The 12,903-nt window shown below is 48.7% G+C and overlaps 1 protein-coding gene across 3 annotated transcripts; it reads right to left on the reverse strand.

Moving 5' to 3' along the window:
- Positions 1–4,778: 4,778 nt before the first annotated feature.
- Positions 4,779–12,407, reverse strand: Zadh2 (zinc binding alcohol dehydrogenase domain containing 2). 3 transcript variants are annotated; one of them, XM_041640841.1, is made up of 3 exons: positions 11,704–11,833; positions 8,320–8,401; positions 4,779–5,869 (listed from the first exon to the last, which is right to left on the reverse strand). In XM_041640841.1, the coding sequence occupies exon 3, from the start codon at positions 5,707–5,709 to the stop codon at positions 4,945–4,947; it is 765 nt and encodes a 254-aa protein (XP_041496775.1). In that variant the 5' UTR covers positions 5,710–5,869; positions 8,320–8,401; positions 11,704–11,833; the 3' UTR covers positions 4,779–4,944. The 3 variants fall into 3 exon arrangements, with proteins under 3 accessions (XP_041496775.1, XP_041496774.1, XP_041496776.1); XM_041640840.1 differs by lacking the exon at positions 8,320–8,401 and having other exon boundaries at positions 11,704–12,407; XM_041640842.1 differs by lacking the exons at positions 8,320–8,401; positions 11,704–11,833 and adding an exon at positions 11,296–11,405.
- Positions 12,408–12,903: the final 496 nt, after the last annotated feature.

Consider the following 12,903-nt stretch of genomic DNA (forward strand, 5'->3'; position numbering starts at 1 on the left):
CTTCAGCCCTAGTAGAATGTCTAGATGATAAACCAAGTTGCTAGAGCCCCAACTCTACCAAAGTCTAAACATGATACTTTCCCTGGGTTTGCCACAGTCCCATTCATGTGACGGTTCTCCACGACGTCCAGCTATGGTTTCGAAACACCTGCCAGTTATACGCCGAAGGACCTTGGGCAATGCAAAGGGGGCTGTACAGGACTCTCCTAATAGTCTGGGAGGGGATCCACCAGTGTTCTGTCTTTTGAGACCACTGGACTTTGATGCTGGTTAAACAAAGTGCCCATTTGTGCGGTGGGTTGAGCTAGATTATCTTCCAAACTCCAGTGTTACCAAGTAACATTTGGTCATATTCGTAAAAGCCAGGGAAAGATACACTTTCTAGATCTGTGTTTCTGCTGGAAGTGGCACCTGTGAGCCTGCAAGGAATGCTGGGGATTGGCAAACAGGGTCCTACATCAGGTGCTTTTGAGTGGGACATCCTGTATCCCTTCCGTATTTCTCTACCTTCCAGTGAGCAAAGGAACTGCTGATAGCAATCACTCTGACCCTGACTGCTTCGTGTGTTTAGAGGGTGGGTACCACTTCAGTAGGCAATGTCACGAGACTCTCTTCTGAGCCCTTAGCACAGATTTCTCTTTTGTACTGGATGCTGCCACCCAGCAGCAGGGTATGTTCTAATTATTATTTTAATTTTGTGTTGGCAGAAAGACACTTTGAGGGAAGCACTTCCTTTGGGGGGCTATTCAGATCTACAGACTTCTGGCTCAGGGCTTCTCAGCACACATGAAGAACATATTGGTTTTCCCCCAAACCGTCCTCTGTACGGCACTTACCCTACTGCTTGCGGGACCCATGCTACGTTTCCTCTGCTCATCTGTGCCTCCTGGGATGAGGGACCTGCACAGAAGGGAAAGTCTACAAAGGGCAAAGCCAGCATATCCAAACAAACATTGCCTGGTACTTATGCCAGGCATGCCTCACTGGCTGTAGGATCAAAGTGAAGAATTAAACAGAAGCTTCAGGTTTACATAATCAAAATATGCACCTTACTTGACTCTCTCTCTCTCTCTCTCTCTCTCTCTCTCTCTCTCTCTCTTTTCATATCAGGTCTTTACTACAAGAACTTCTTGAACTGACATATACTGGTAAGACATTGTTTTGCATTGGGTATTATGGGTTTTCAGGGGGCAGGGATGGCAGCAAACTCTCCTGGACTGCTCACAGTAACGGTAAGAGTAGCAAGGGTCTCACAGTGAACATTCCTCCTTCTGAGTTGATACAGTGTGGCGTTAAAAGGCTACAAGAAACAGAAGTTCAAGTTCACAGCGGTGCTGCCGCTGTTCACCTCCAGCCCTGCACTCTGACTTCTGTGCTGTGACCTTAAATGCGAGATTCTAGGTCATTGGGAGAGAATTAGTTGCAGAAGCTGTCCAAATAAAGCCCAAAACAGGTCAAAAAGTCCCCAAACAAAACAACAAAACAAAACCCCAAACTGAAAAACAGTTCGCATCTACACTTTTAAATGAATATTATAAGTAACAAAATATTTTTAAGATTATGGGAAATAAAGGTAAGTATAAATTCATCGGATCAGACCATTTTGCATTGAGCAGTCCATAAAATTTGTAGAACTCAGGAAATTAGCATTTCAAGTGCACAGTCCTAGGTCTTATCAAATTTATTCTGAAAGCTGCGTGTTGCTGGTCTGACTTTATGGGATCTGAAATATGGTATTTACCCCATGTGAGCATGTGGCCAAGTCATCAGGGAAAGTATTCTGGGCCTTGAGGAAAGCTCCATTTTCAAGGGAACCTTGACTGTAAATTTACACAGCCTGTGAGTTCCACAAGGGGTTAAGGCATTACAGGTACAAGTCAGGTGGCTATTATAAATGTTACGCAAATAAAAGCCCAAAACAGGAAGCCAAGAAGCAGGTCCCCAAAGCAGGCAGTGTCTTAAATGATATCATCTGTCAAGTTTCCAGCATCTTGTGGTGGGGGCCCAAAAAGGGTTTTTTGGTACTGGGACATTATAGCCTCATTAGCCACAGCATCCCTCCACACACAGCTCAGGGTTTCCACTTTAATAGGCTGCAGCTACTTCTCACACACTTGCATTAGATGAATACTGCAGGAAACACTAACGGCCGTTGGCAGAGGCTCTATTCCTTTCCTGAGAAACTCCATTCTGGTGCGGTCAGACAGTAACAACACATAGAACCTGTCTTTCTTTGCAAACCAGTTCTTGGATTGTGTGTGTGTGTATGCACACACACTAAAATTAATCAGCATCTGCAGTCATTGTGAAAAGAACCAGAAATTATATTGTCTATTGTGCTTTTGTGCATTCGAAACAGGTTTGAAGGTTTGAAGGGATAGAAGTTGACTTTCCAGAAGTCCTGAACCAAACATTAAGGCGTCCTACAGATGTCTTTCTCAGGAGGCAATGCCTTCTTCCTTGCTGGGCCAACAACCTTACTCCAGGAACTGAGAATTCATTTATCCCACATCACTGCTCTGCCCTCATCCCTTCCCTAGAGCACAGCTGACAATGGCCCTGAATTATGAATGCACTTTTTGTGATCTGAACATGGTAGAGTGTGGACCCTTACGCTATCTCCCCTCCTGTTAGTGACTGGACCCCAACAATAACCCAAGGGGACCAAACTGATATTCAAGTATAACCACAGATTTAAACATAATTTTTCAAAAGAATTTTAAAAAACTTTTAAACATATTTTAGGGATCATTGGGACAGGCAGAATATATGAAAACAGCATGCATCATAGTTTCTCTGTTTGGGGACAAAAAGACATGAGGTTTCTTCTGTTTTTTGTTTTTTAATGTTGTCTTATTTTAAACCTGGGTGTTTGAATTTTACTTTTACATAGCTGATTTTAGTATATTCCCTCAAAACATAATACATTTTTTTTCTATAGCTTACGGGATCCATCAGATAAAATGTTGGTCTTTCATCTTTATTACCCTCCCATTAAAATGAAGGAAACCGGGACTCACTTCAGTTTAGAAGAGGCAATTTAGTTGGTAATGTCCTCAGTCCTTAAGCCTTTTCAGAGGGAGAGTGCATTATCACCGAGATTTCACACATCTATCTGCATAGGAAGCAACTGGGCCTTTCAGACATATACTAGGTTAAATTTAATAATAGTCTTTGATTAGATTATTTTATTACGACGTTTTTCCATTACCAGTCATTTCCTGAGCACACTAACATTCACAGAGCCTGCCCTCCCTCCCTGCCTGTTATGTTTGTGTCCGGGAGAGCCAGCAGAGTCTCCCCTGCTACAGTGGCTGGGTCTGAAAAGGACAGATTAATAACTACGCACCACATTGGACGCGCCTGCCTCTCGTGTCCCCTGCACCGGCAGCCTTCTGTGATGACGAGGACACAAAGAGCCTCGCGTCAGGCTGCTACCCCTCTTCATAACTCAGAGGCGTCACAGTGGCAATAGCCTCTGGTGCGATTTGTCTTCAGTGCGGTTGTGACACTGCGGCATGACCATAATTTGGCAGCTATTTACCGTGACATTTCCCTTCAGTGCGGCCATAACATTCAGTGAAGCCATTATTTGGTTCCATTTACCATATAAATTGTATTGTTGTGCATGCATGCTAGCAGCTACATTAGGTACCTGGAAATGAGTAAATCTTGTAAAATAGATACTAACAGCTACTCAGAAACAGGATCTCTTTGCTCCTCAGATGCCAGCAAAGAATTCAATCTTGCCCCCAACGTTCACAGAGCTCTCTTAATTGCAGTCCTGTTTATTAAGCCTGTTTGATGTACTGAAACCCAGGACTTAGAATCATCTGACAGGCTTCACCTTCAAACGGTAAGGCACTGTAGGGTTTTGATCCCACCACAAAAGTGGCAGGCAGCCTTTGAACACGGAAGGTGAAGGGCACGCAGACCAGCTCTGGTGCAGTTTGAAGAGAAGCGGCTCACAGGCTGGCAGACAGGACTGCACCAGGACACAACCCTAGAGCAGGTGGCTCCTTTCTCTCTAATGCCGAGAAGCAAAGTTGGAACGCAGGACACCTGACTGTCATTCCGCTTCCACCACCCGACATCAAGCCTTCCATACCACGCCTCTGAGGGGAAGCAAACGGTTTTGATTTTGGAATTAGTCTCCTGTGTTTGGAATGATGTGACATCTGCTCTTTGGGGACAGGAAGTAGCTGTTTTTAACCTTGAACATGCTAGAGTGAGCCCCCTTCTGTGGTCCCTGCGATTACAGGACGAGAGCTTTCCTGGGGAGGTGGCATAGAAGCTTCCTTCCTTTGCACACATCAGTTCTCCCGAAGTCCCCTAAACCATAGTTTGCTTTCCCAAACCCACTCTTTCTGGAACAGGAACATTTTCTTCACAATCTTAAAAGGCTATGAATTCGAGCCACTAACGAGTCGATCCATCATTCTCCTCCCAATAACTAAACAGGATCAAATGTGGACAGTTCTCCCCCAAATGCCTACTGAGATCCTTGGGGCTCCTTGCTAAGCATATGGACTGTGAGCATACCTGACCCCGGCACTACCTGGTCACCTGGGAAGTACTTATTAACACAAGAGCAGCCTCTTCCAGCAAAGAAGACTTGGTGAGCGGTTTGAAGACCGACTTAAAAATCTCATCAAGCTGGGGACATACTGACTCGATCAGGTCTCGCATCAGGAATTAATTTACTTCCCTGGAACAATAAAACCTGGACTGAGACCGTCCACGACTAAAGAATCGAATGTAAATGTTTTACCTCTTAGCTATAGAGAGAACTTTTATTGAAGCGTATTATTTTTACCCCCAAGGAAAGGGAGAGGGAAGTTGAATTCATTAACACTACATTTTTGTTTTAGGAACTATTGTGTTCATTCTAAGGCATGGAGAACTCTTTTTCTTTCTCCTTTGGTTTCCGTCATTGTTCCGTTGTCATAGCTTACTGCTGACACTGTGAGGTATTTCAACCACAAGTTTTCCAACATTTTTCCCCGTGTACATATAGTCAACAGCCCGGAATATGGAGTCCAGGCCGATGAACCTTCCCTCTGGAGCTAGGTCTCCCAGGTCCACCTCACAGACCAGTTCCCCACGACTGTGCAGCTCCAGCAAGTGTTCCATGGCGGCCTGGTACTTGGATAAATAGTGGTTCAGAAAGAACCCCTGAAGTCTGGCAGACTTCCTCAGGAGCTTCACAGGTAGAGCTCCTGCCTTCACTGGTGAAAGCCCCGTAGGGCTTTGGTAGCCAGAGATAAACCCAATCACCAGCAAACGCCCTTTGGTGGCTAAGGCATCCACTGCCAGGTCAAACATGGCTCCCCCAACAGACTCGTAGACTACATCGACACCTTCAGGGTATTCCCGCTTCAGAACTGTCGCCACCGGCTCTGCTTTGTAGTTGATGGGGCGATCACACCCAATGGATTTCAGAAAAGCTAACTTTTCATCCGAGGAGCAGGTTCCAATGACATGACACTTGGCTATCTTTGAAAGTTGTACAGCAAACTGGCCTGTCCCCCCGGCGGCTGCTGTAACCAAAACCTTCTTCCCTTCTGACAGCTCTCCAAGTTCTCTCAGGCTAATGTATGCAGTGGTGCCACTAACCAGCAGAGTGAGATACTCGGGTTTTACTGAAGGCACCGGAGTGGCAATGCTGGCTGGTACCACTGTATACTCAGCAAAAGAACCAGGAGCCATATAAGCCACAGCCTGGCCTACTGAGTACTTAGCACTAGCAGAGAGGCCTAAGGCTACCACCTCACCAATCCCTTCAAAACCTATGTCAAAGGGGGGCTTCACGGAGGGGTCATAGCGGCCAGCAGAATAGTTGATGTCGGATGCGTTAATACCAACGAATCTAGGAGAAAACAAACAAATGTATCAAGATTCTTTCTTTGTTAAAGACCTTCATAGTCTGCTTAGGGGGAAAGGACCTTTCCAACCCCAGGGAGTGTGAAAGGGTTCCTAAACTATGGGACTTGACAGAATTCAGGAGAATAATAATTCCTGCTGCTTAGCTGGAAAAAAAAGAATTTGGACATGTATTAACTTGAGTTTGGGTTGATTTTATTCTTTAATAGTTTTATGAAAAATAATTTCATATTATTTTAATCAGCAAGGGATGTATCTGTATTTCATGTGTAGCTTACTTCTGTCCTCACTCAAAAGGCAAAACAAGAAAGAAAGAAAAAAAGAAAGAAAGGAAGAAAAAAAATCCAGGAAGTCCTCACCATACACAAAGTTCACTAGAGCTCTGAGCTGGAAATTAATTGGTCTCTTAACAGAGATGTTAAAAAACAACAGTAGGATAAAATATACGCAAAGAAGCCCACTCATATTGATTCTGGCAACAATTTAACACTTTAGGTAATAATAATAATGACAATGGTATTATTAAAGATTGATGAACATGCAAGGTCATTCCTGTGACATGTTACTGCCCTGGTGGTTTGAAATGCCGAAGCAAATTTTCTCTCTGATGTAACCATGCCCAGCATGAACATATACATTTTGATTAATTGAACAGAAACTGGGGAGAATGATTTTTATGCAGCAATCGGCATTTTATAGCCTTTTCAGATGAAAAGGGAAGCAAGCCCTCTCTGTATTTTCCTCAACAAGAAGCAGAGACGCAGCCTGATTAATAGCAGATGACTGGTTTCGTTTTTGTATCCAGGCTCACGTTTAACCGTGAGGCCAGCATTTTACCAGCTTTTCTCGGTGCCGCACTATACCTCACAGCAAAAACATGCCCATGGGGGCAGCGGCCCCCATCTTCTGAGAACTCAAGCGAGGAACTGGAACACACGAGGACCCCCAAATTGCCATTTTCTCCCGTAAGAAAGCGAAAAAAAAATGGCAGGAGAAAAATGAAAAGAATTCTCTTTTAATTTATGAACCCAAACTGTCCTGTGTAGGGGCACACTCTCACTATTCTCTACACAATGCCCTGGACTTCCAAACAGTTCCTCACAATATTCTCCCTTTAAAGAAAGATCTTTCTAGACTGTGGAAATAAGAAAGTTGGAAACAGTTTCTTCCACCAAGGTACTCTCTGCAGTCAGCTTACCATGGCCCCAATAACTGTAAATTCTGCTTTCTGTACTCACAGATAAAGCCCAATAGTGAACAGAGGGGAAAATCAGTTTTGTTCATTTTTTTCAATATCAGAAGAATTCTTTTTCTTCTTTTTTTTCCCCCTTTGGAAAACGGGTTGGAAGTCTGCGTTCTATCGTTTTCTCTTTAAATTTACACAGTTCTCCAGCCCTGCTCTTTCTTCTAAATAGGGCTAGCTCCCCAGATCTTGATGCTAGACTTCCCAGTCAGCCCACTAGAGCTAGGCAGCAGGACATCTCACTGCCCCTCCTCCATTGGAAAAGCCAACTCCAGGAGAGAAGGCTGCCAAGGGTGAAAGCGATCTTAAGGCATGGGAGCAGGGATCAACTGCCAGGATACCCTCTAATCGTGATAAACTCTTCCCGTTCTCCTCCAGGCTGTCCTCCTTTGGCATCTCAAAGTCCACAAGGGCTGATTCCCCTCAGGGAGTCCTGATTATGGCCCTGGGAGAAGCTGCTGGCAGTGCTGTGGCCCAGTGGGTGGGGTGGGAAGGATCCTCAGGAAAGAGATGCAAATCCCTCTTGCCTAGGGGCAATTTCTCTCCCCACCCCCCTGGAAGAGGTGGAGACCTAGCAGGGCACACTGGCGGAGGGAGCGGGGCAGCTGAGGCCAAGTTTGGATCGGCTGTAGCTGGACCGGCTGCTAATGGCCAGCAGGGACTTATGCTGGAAACACCACAGCGATCACTGTGGCGATCAGCTTCAGCAAGCACTAGAGAGGTGGCGCTGACCCCAGGCTCGAGCCTCTTCCCGCTGGCATCCGCCCTGAGGCGCCCAACCCAGAAAGTCCTGCTCCACACTGGGGCGCTTCAGGGCGGATTTCTGCTGGAAACAAGACCTTTCTTTCCATTGCCACCACTAGAAGAGACATCAAGGACCCCACGTCCCAGGTTTCTGGACCTCTTGGGCTTGCTCAAGTCCCAGGAAAGCCACTCAGAGCAAAACTAGCCAGCTCATGACCATAATCCGCGCGTTGCACCTCAACCTTGCCTCTCTTCTAACCAATCCTCAACGGGCCAGTAGCAGTTCCAACTATTGTCCACGGTCTGTCTTCTGGTCCCGTGTTCTCTCCAGCGTATCCTGGCCCATGGTGCCGGGATCCCTATCTTTACCTAGTACTTCATTCTAATCACCGAGTCCCTGCCGCGGTGGTGGAGACCCGCCACTGCCTCGGAAGCACCTTAGTCCTTACCTGGACTTTATTTGAAGTTGTATGAGCCTTCCTCTCCTCAAGATACAAGGTCAAGGGCAGCGGGCTCAAAGGGAAAGAGGGGCTGGGCCAAGGAAGGAAAAAAAAAGTAAGGCGAGCCAGAATCACAGAAAAACAAAAACAAAACTCAGGAAAGACGCGCTGGCGCACCTGGAGACCCTCCCTGTACCACTCCCTTTGATTGCCAGTAATGACTGCAGGACCCCGGCAACCCGAGAGGATACACTGTGAAAACCGAAGTCCAGGCACCCCAGGAAAATTTAATGGGACCACAGCAGGCGGTTCCCAAATATATCCCCTTCTCAAGCCACTGGCTATTATATTAGAAAGCGGTGAGTGCCTAGTACGGTTACTGTAGAAGTGATGCGGGTGGGGTGGGGGTGGGGTGGGCTTTCCTGTGAACAAACACCAAACAGGAAAACTTAGTCCACAGGAAGAGCCTTGAAAACTGGGAGACAAAGTCGTCCAAACCAGACTTTCCTTGAAAAACAAACAAAAACAGAAGAAAGAAAAGAAGGAAAAGAAAAAGAAGGAAAAGTTAAGGAGGGGAGGTATGGAGAATCTGGGCTTAGAGAACACAAATACTTTACCCTCCCGTGAGCAACAAACCATCTATCACAACGCCTTCCCCCACCCCCTACTCACTGCTCTTTCCAAAAAGGCTTTGCATTATCCTACACTTGAGCAGAAAATCGTTAGAAATATTTGGAAACGAGAAAATCTGTCATTCTCACAAAAAAAAAGGACAAAAATCGCACAAAAAATGCACTTGACCAGGAATATAGGTCTTTTTTTTTCCTTTTCAGAGGGCTGAGCAGTGGGGGGGGGGAACTGAAGTTGTGCGTGAGGCGGTAAAGGTGATGCTGAAGATGGAGCATCAATTCACAAGGGGTTCTGTGCACCCCCTCAACACACTTTTCCTTGGTTGTAAACTTCACAGTCCGAAATCCATGCCTAGCTTGCATGCACTGCCCTTGTGAATGAAAGAATGTATTTTGCTAACTGGATTGAGGTGTGGAAATAGTTCACTGGAAGAAAAAGTCAGAAGACTGAGCACAATTAAAACCTCCCAACACCCTTGCAAAGAAATAAATTTGGTCTTAGCCCACTCATTCAGGGGAGATTTTTGTTATGCTAAAAATGAGGAGCCTCTGAATAAAAATGTAATGCAATTAGCACTAGTTAGGAGGCTGCTGGCCCTGGATCCAAACGAACCAACTTGCGGTTAATTATTAAATTCTGCTCCTTAAAATAAAATGAAACCGGGAAGAACTTTGACACTGTCCATAAATATAAAAGATCTGCCTTCACTTGAGAGGTAGACTTTGTTACAGAACAGGAGAGAGGCAAAGATTCTGCCTGCTTCCAACTCAGAAACTGGCTTCATTTCCCCCTCCCCCGGGTCGTGGACTCAGGGTAGAAGTTAGAAGTCAAGTTGTTCATATAAAGCACTTGTATCAAAGAGATTCTTGGCAGACATGGAATCAAAATAGAACAACACGAACAGCTGAATTTTCCAAAATGGAAGGCTACTATTCTACGATCCGAAGGAACACCCAATTCCAGAGGAACCAAGATGACCTTGGGCATAAGGGAGCGCTGTGGCGGCGAGACATTTAGAGAAGGGGAAAGAAGGCCAGCTAGATCGAATAAGCTTGGTGGGAGAGGAATGCGGGAGATCTCCAAGAGTTAACTAAACTCCAGGGTGAGAGAGGCCCCCACCCCAGTAAAACAGAGTAGCCTCCAAGGCTCGCACTGGAGTCCCACCTCGATGTTGCTGTACTTCTCCCACTGCACACCCTCCCTTAGCCTGTCCCCTTGTGGCACCCCCTCCCCATTTCACACCTGTTTCAACGAGGGATTTTATGTAAGCAGTTGTGTGTGTTTATTAGTGTTTACAGTCAACACTATATAAATCACAACAGTAAAAGAAAATGAAAGCCTGGCGTGGAACTTTTTTTCTTAACTCTCCCGTGAAGTTTACTTGGAAAGGTTTCCAGTCTATTCTCACCTCACCTTATAACAAACCACTGGTGTGCTCTGGATGTCCTATGTGAACACAAGCTAGAGCCCTTTTTTAGGTTGGCCGCGCTCAAATATTTACCCTCCACAGACTCAGCATTTCATCACACAATGAAGCACTCCTCTGTGCCTTGAGCGGCCACAGCAAGCATGGGAAGGACATCCACCCTTTGAGGCACTCTGCACCCACGGACTCTACTCAATCCCACCCACACTCAACCGCGAAGGTTCCACTAGGGTTCCAAAGGTTTCACAGTCAGCTTCTCCAGTCCTGCAGTCTTGTTTGGACAGTTGACAGCACTCTTTAAAGTGGACTGGTTTGAACTAATGAATCCTTGCACCCAGCAAGTTGGGAGGGTAAGTTTCGTCATTTAGACCTTCCAGGGGACAAAAACATTTTCTGGTCCAGAGTTTACAGCTTGAATCCAATCAGAACTTCTCCCCTCCGTAATTCTACCCAGCTTCCAACACACCACGCTGGGACCTTAGAATGAAGCCCAGCAGGTGAAAGGGTACCTAGGACACCTCCTGACAGCCCAGCAGTGCGAGGACGCACCCAACAGATCTCGGTGGTATCGCCTGGACTGAACACAGTGAGGTCTCACACTTCTCCTTCACCCCTTACTAATGATTAGTGGCTTGGAAGATCCTTAAGGTGGGAAGCATCAGGTAGACCGGTCAGGTCAGGCAACAACTATTGAGCCACCGGAATGTCTGCGCTGCATTCAGGCAAATGCAGCCATGCCCCCGCCCAACGTTTGGCCCAGCTTGCTGGTGCACGCCCCCGCTATGCACCCAGGGGACAAAACACAGTATCGACAACACGCAGACTAGGTGCACACCAACACACCCAAGGACAGGCTCCGCCGATATGAGATGGAGGGGACAGGAAAAAGCAAACCGAACAAGGGCCCCTTTCCTTCATAGCACCTTTACCTAAACGTCGCAGTGTGTGTCCAGGCTGCTGCTGCTCCACTAAAAATTATGGCAACGCAGGAACCGTGGGTGCGCGCGGGTGGGCCGGGTGGGGAGCCTCCCTTTCTGGGTCCCGTCGTTTTTATTTAGGGAGCGGGAGGGGGAGGAGGGACGGCTGGGGGAGGGAGGAATCCCAAATTAAAATAACCCCCAGATAAGAGGACGTTTGGTGGCATCGGGTATTCACACCAGCAAGTCACATTACATTCGCCTTCGCCAGATGGCGGCGGGTTCAACTTCCCGGGATCTCGCAAAGTCAGGCTGTGCGCCCAAGCGCGCGCCGCAGTGTGGGCAAGCGGGCGACCCGGGACAGCCGGGAGCCCAGCTGCGCGGGCCGGGGACCGGGACAGGGTCACGCGCCGGGCTCACCGGTTCCGGACGAGGAGGTCTCCGTCCCCGGGGAGCGGCACTGGGCAGTCCCGGCGCAGGGTGACGGCCTCGCGGAAGTTAGGGCTCAGCCGGGTCACCACCAGCTTCTGCATGGCTCGGGGGATGGCGGAGCCCTGGAAGTCCAGGAAGTGACGGGCGTACGACATGTCCACGATGGCTCGGGCCCCGGCTGCCGTCAGCCTCAGCATAGCCCGCGATCGGCTCCGCCCGCTCCTGCGCCTCCGCTGGCCCGGGTCGCGCCCAGTCCCGGCCGCTTGGCTCGGCTCAGCTCCGCGCGGGCGGGCCCGCCCCTCCTCCGGCCCGCGCCCTCCCCTAGGCTCCCGCCCTCCCCTCACCGCCTGGCTCCCGCCCCCGCCCTCCGGCCCCGCCGCACGCCGCAGCCCCCGCGGAACCCGGGCGCGCCACCCCAGGATCTCTGCCCGGCCCCGCCGCCGCCGCCGCCGCTGCTCCTTTAATCTTTTTGTTTTGGTTTGAATCCGCTCGGCTCACTCTGGCCTAGGATCTCCTCCGCCCTCCCCTTTCCTCCGGGCGCGGGAGAGGCCTCGAATATCCCCACCCTCCCCACGCTCTGCGACAGGATTTGATTCCTCCACCGGGGGCGGGGGGCGCCAAGCTAGAGGGCCAGCGCCCTGGCGATCGCCGCCGCCGTAGCCTAAGCGTCCTCGAGCGGCAGGGCGCCCGGCGGCCGGCGCAGGCGCCTCCCCTTCCCGTGCGAAGCGTTCACTTCCTTGCAAGGTGGTACGAATCAACCCCGAGCGCGGCCGGGGCGGCAGGGCACGGCCGGGTCCCGGGCCTGGGCCCCGGTCGCTGGTGCACGCGCACCAGCACCTTCCTGCTGGCCGAGGGCGCTCAGTGCACCGTGCATCCCCGGCCTAGGCCTCCCGGGCTCTGAGCGCGTAGCTCGCGCCTATGCTCTCTCAGTCTGTCCCGTGCAAGTTGCAGGAACTAAGCCATTTTATTTATCTTGGCCTAGATTTCGTGTTTTTCCATCGATGTTTTAAGTAGCTCCACAATACTGTTACAGTTTTCCCACTGGGAGAGAACACACATACAGAACTAGATGGCCGAATTCCCAGAGCGCAGAAGGATTTTAAAGTTCTAGGTGGGGCCGCGGAGGGGTTTAGCGGAATTGGAGACTTTGTGATGATCTATGAAGACTTCGTTTTCTCACTTATCTAG

This window comes from Microtus oregoni, unplaced genomic scaffold (genome assembly GCF_018167655.1).
Source record: "Microtus oregoni isolate MIOR12 unplaced genomic scaffold, Mior012 000065F_ref0000479, whole genome shotgun sequence".
Taxonomy (NCBI): Eukaryota; Metazoa; Chordata; class Mammalia; order Rodentia; family Cricetidae; genus Microtus; species Microtus oregoni.

Bases quoted from the DNA above. Each gene is read 5' to 3' on its own strand.
- Zadh2 (XM_041640840.1), bottom strand. From the start codon at position 11,912: ATGCTGAGGCTGACGGCAGCCGGGGCCCGAGCCATCGTGGACATGTCG. The intron at 5,870-11,703 runs GTGAGCCCGGCG...GTTTTCTCCTAG, and splicing joins GACCTCCTCGTCCGGAACCG to ATTCGTTGGTATTAACGCAT.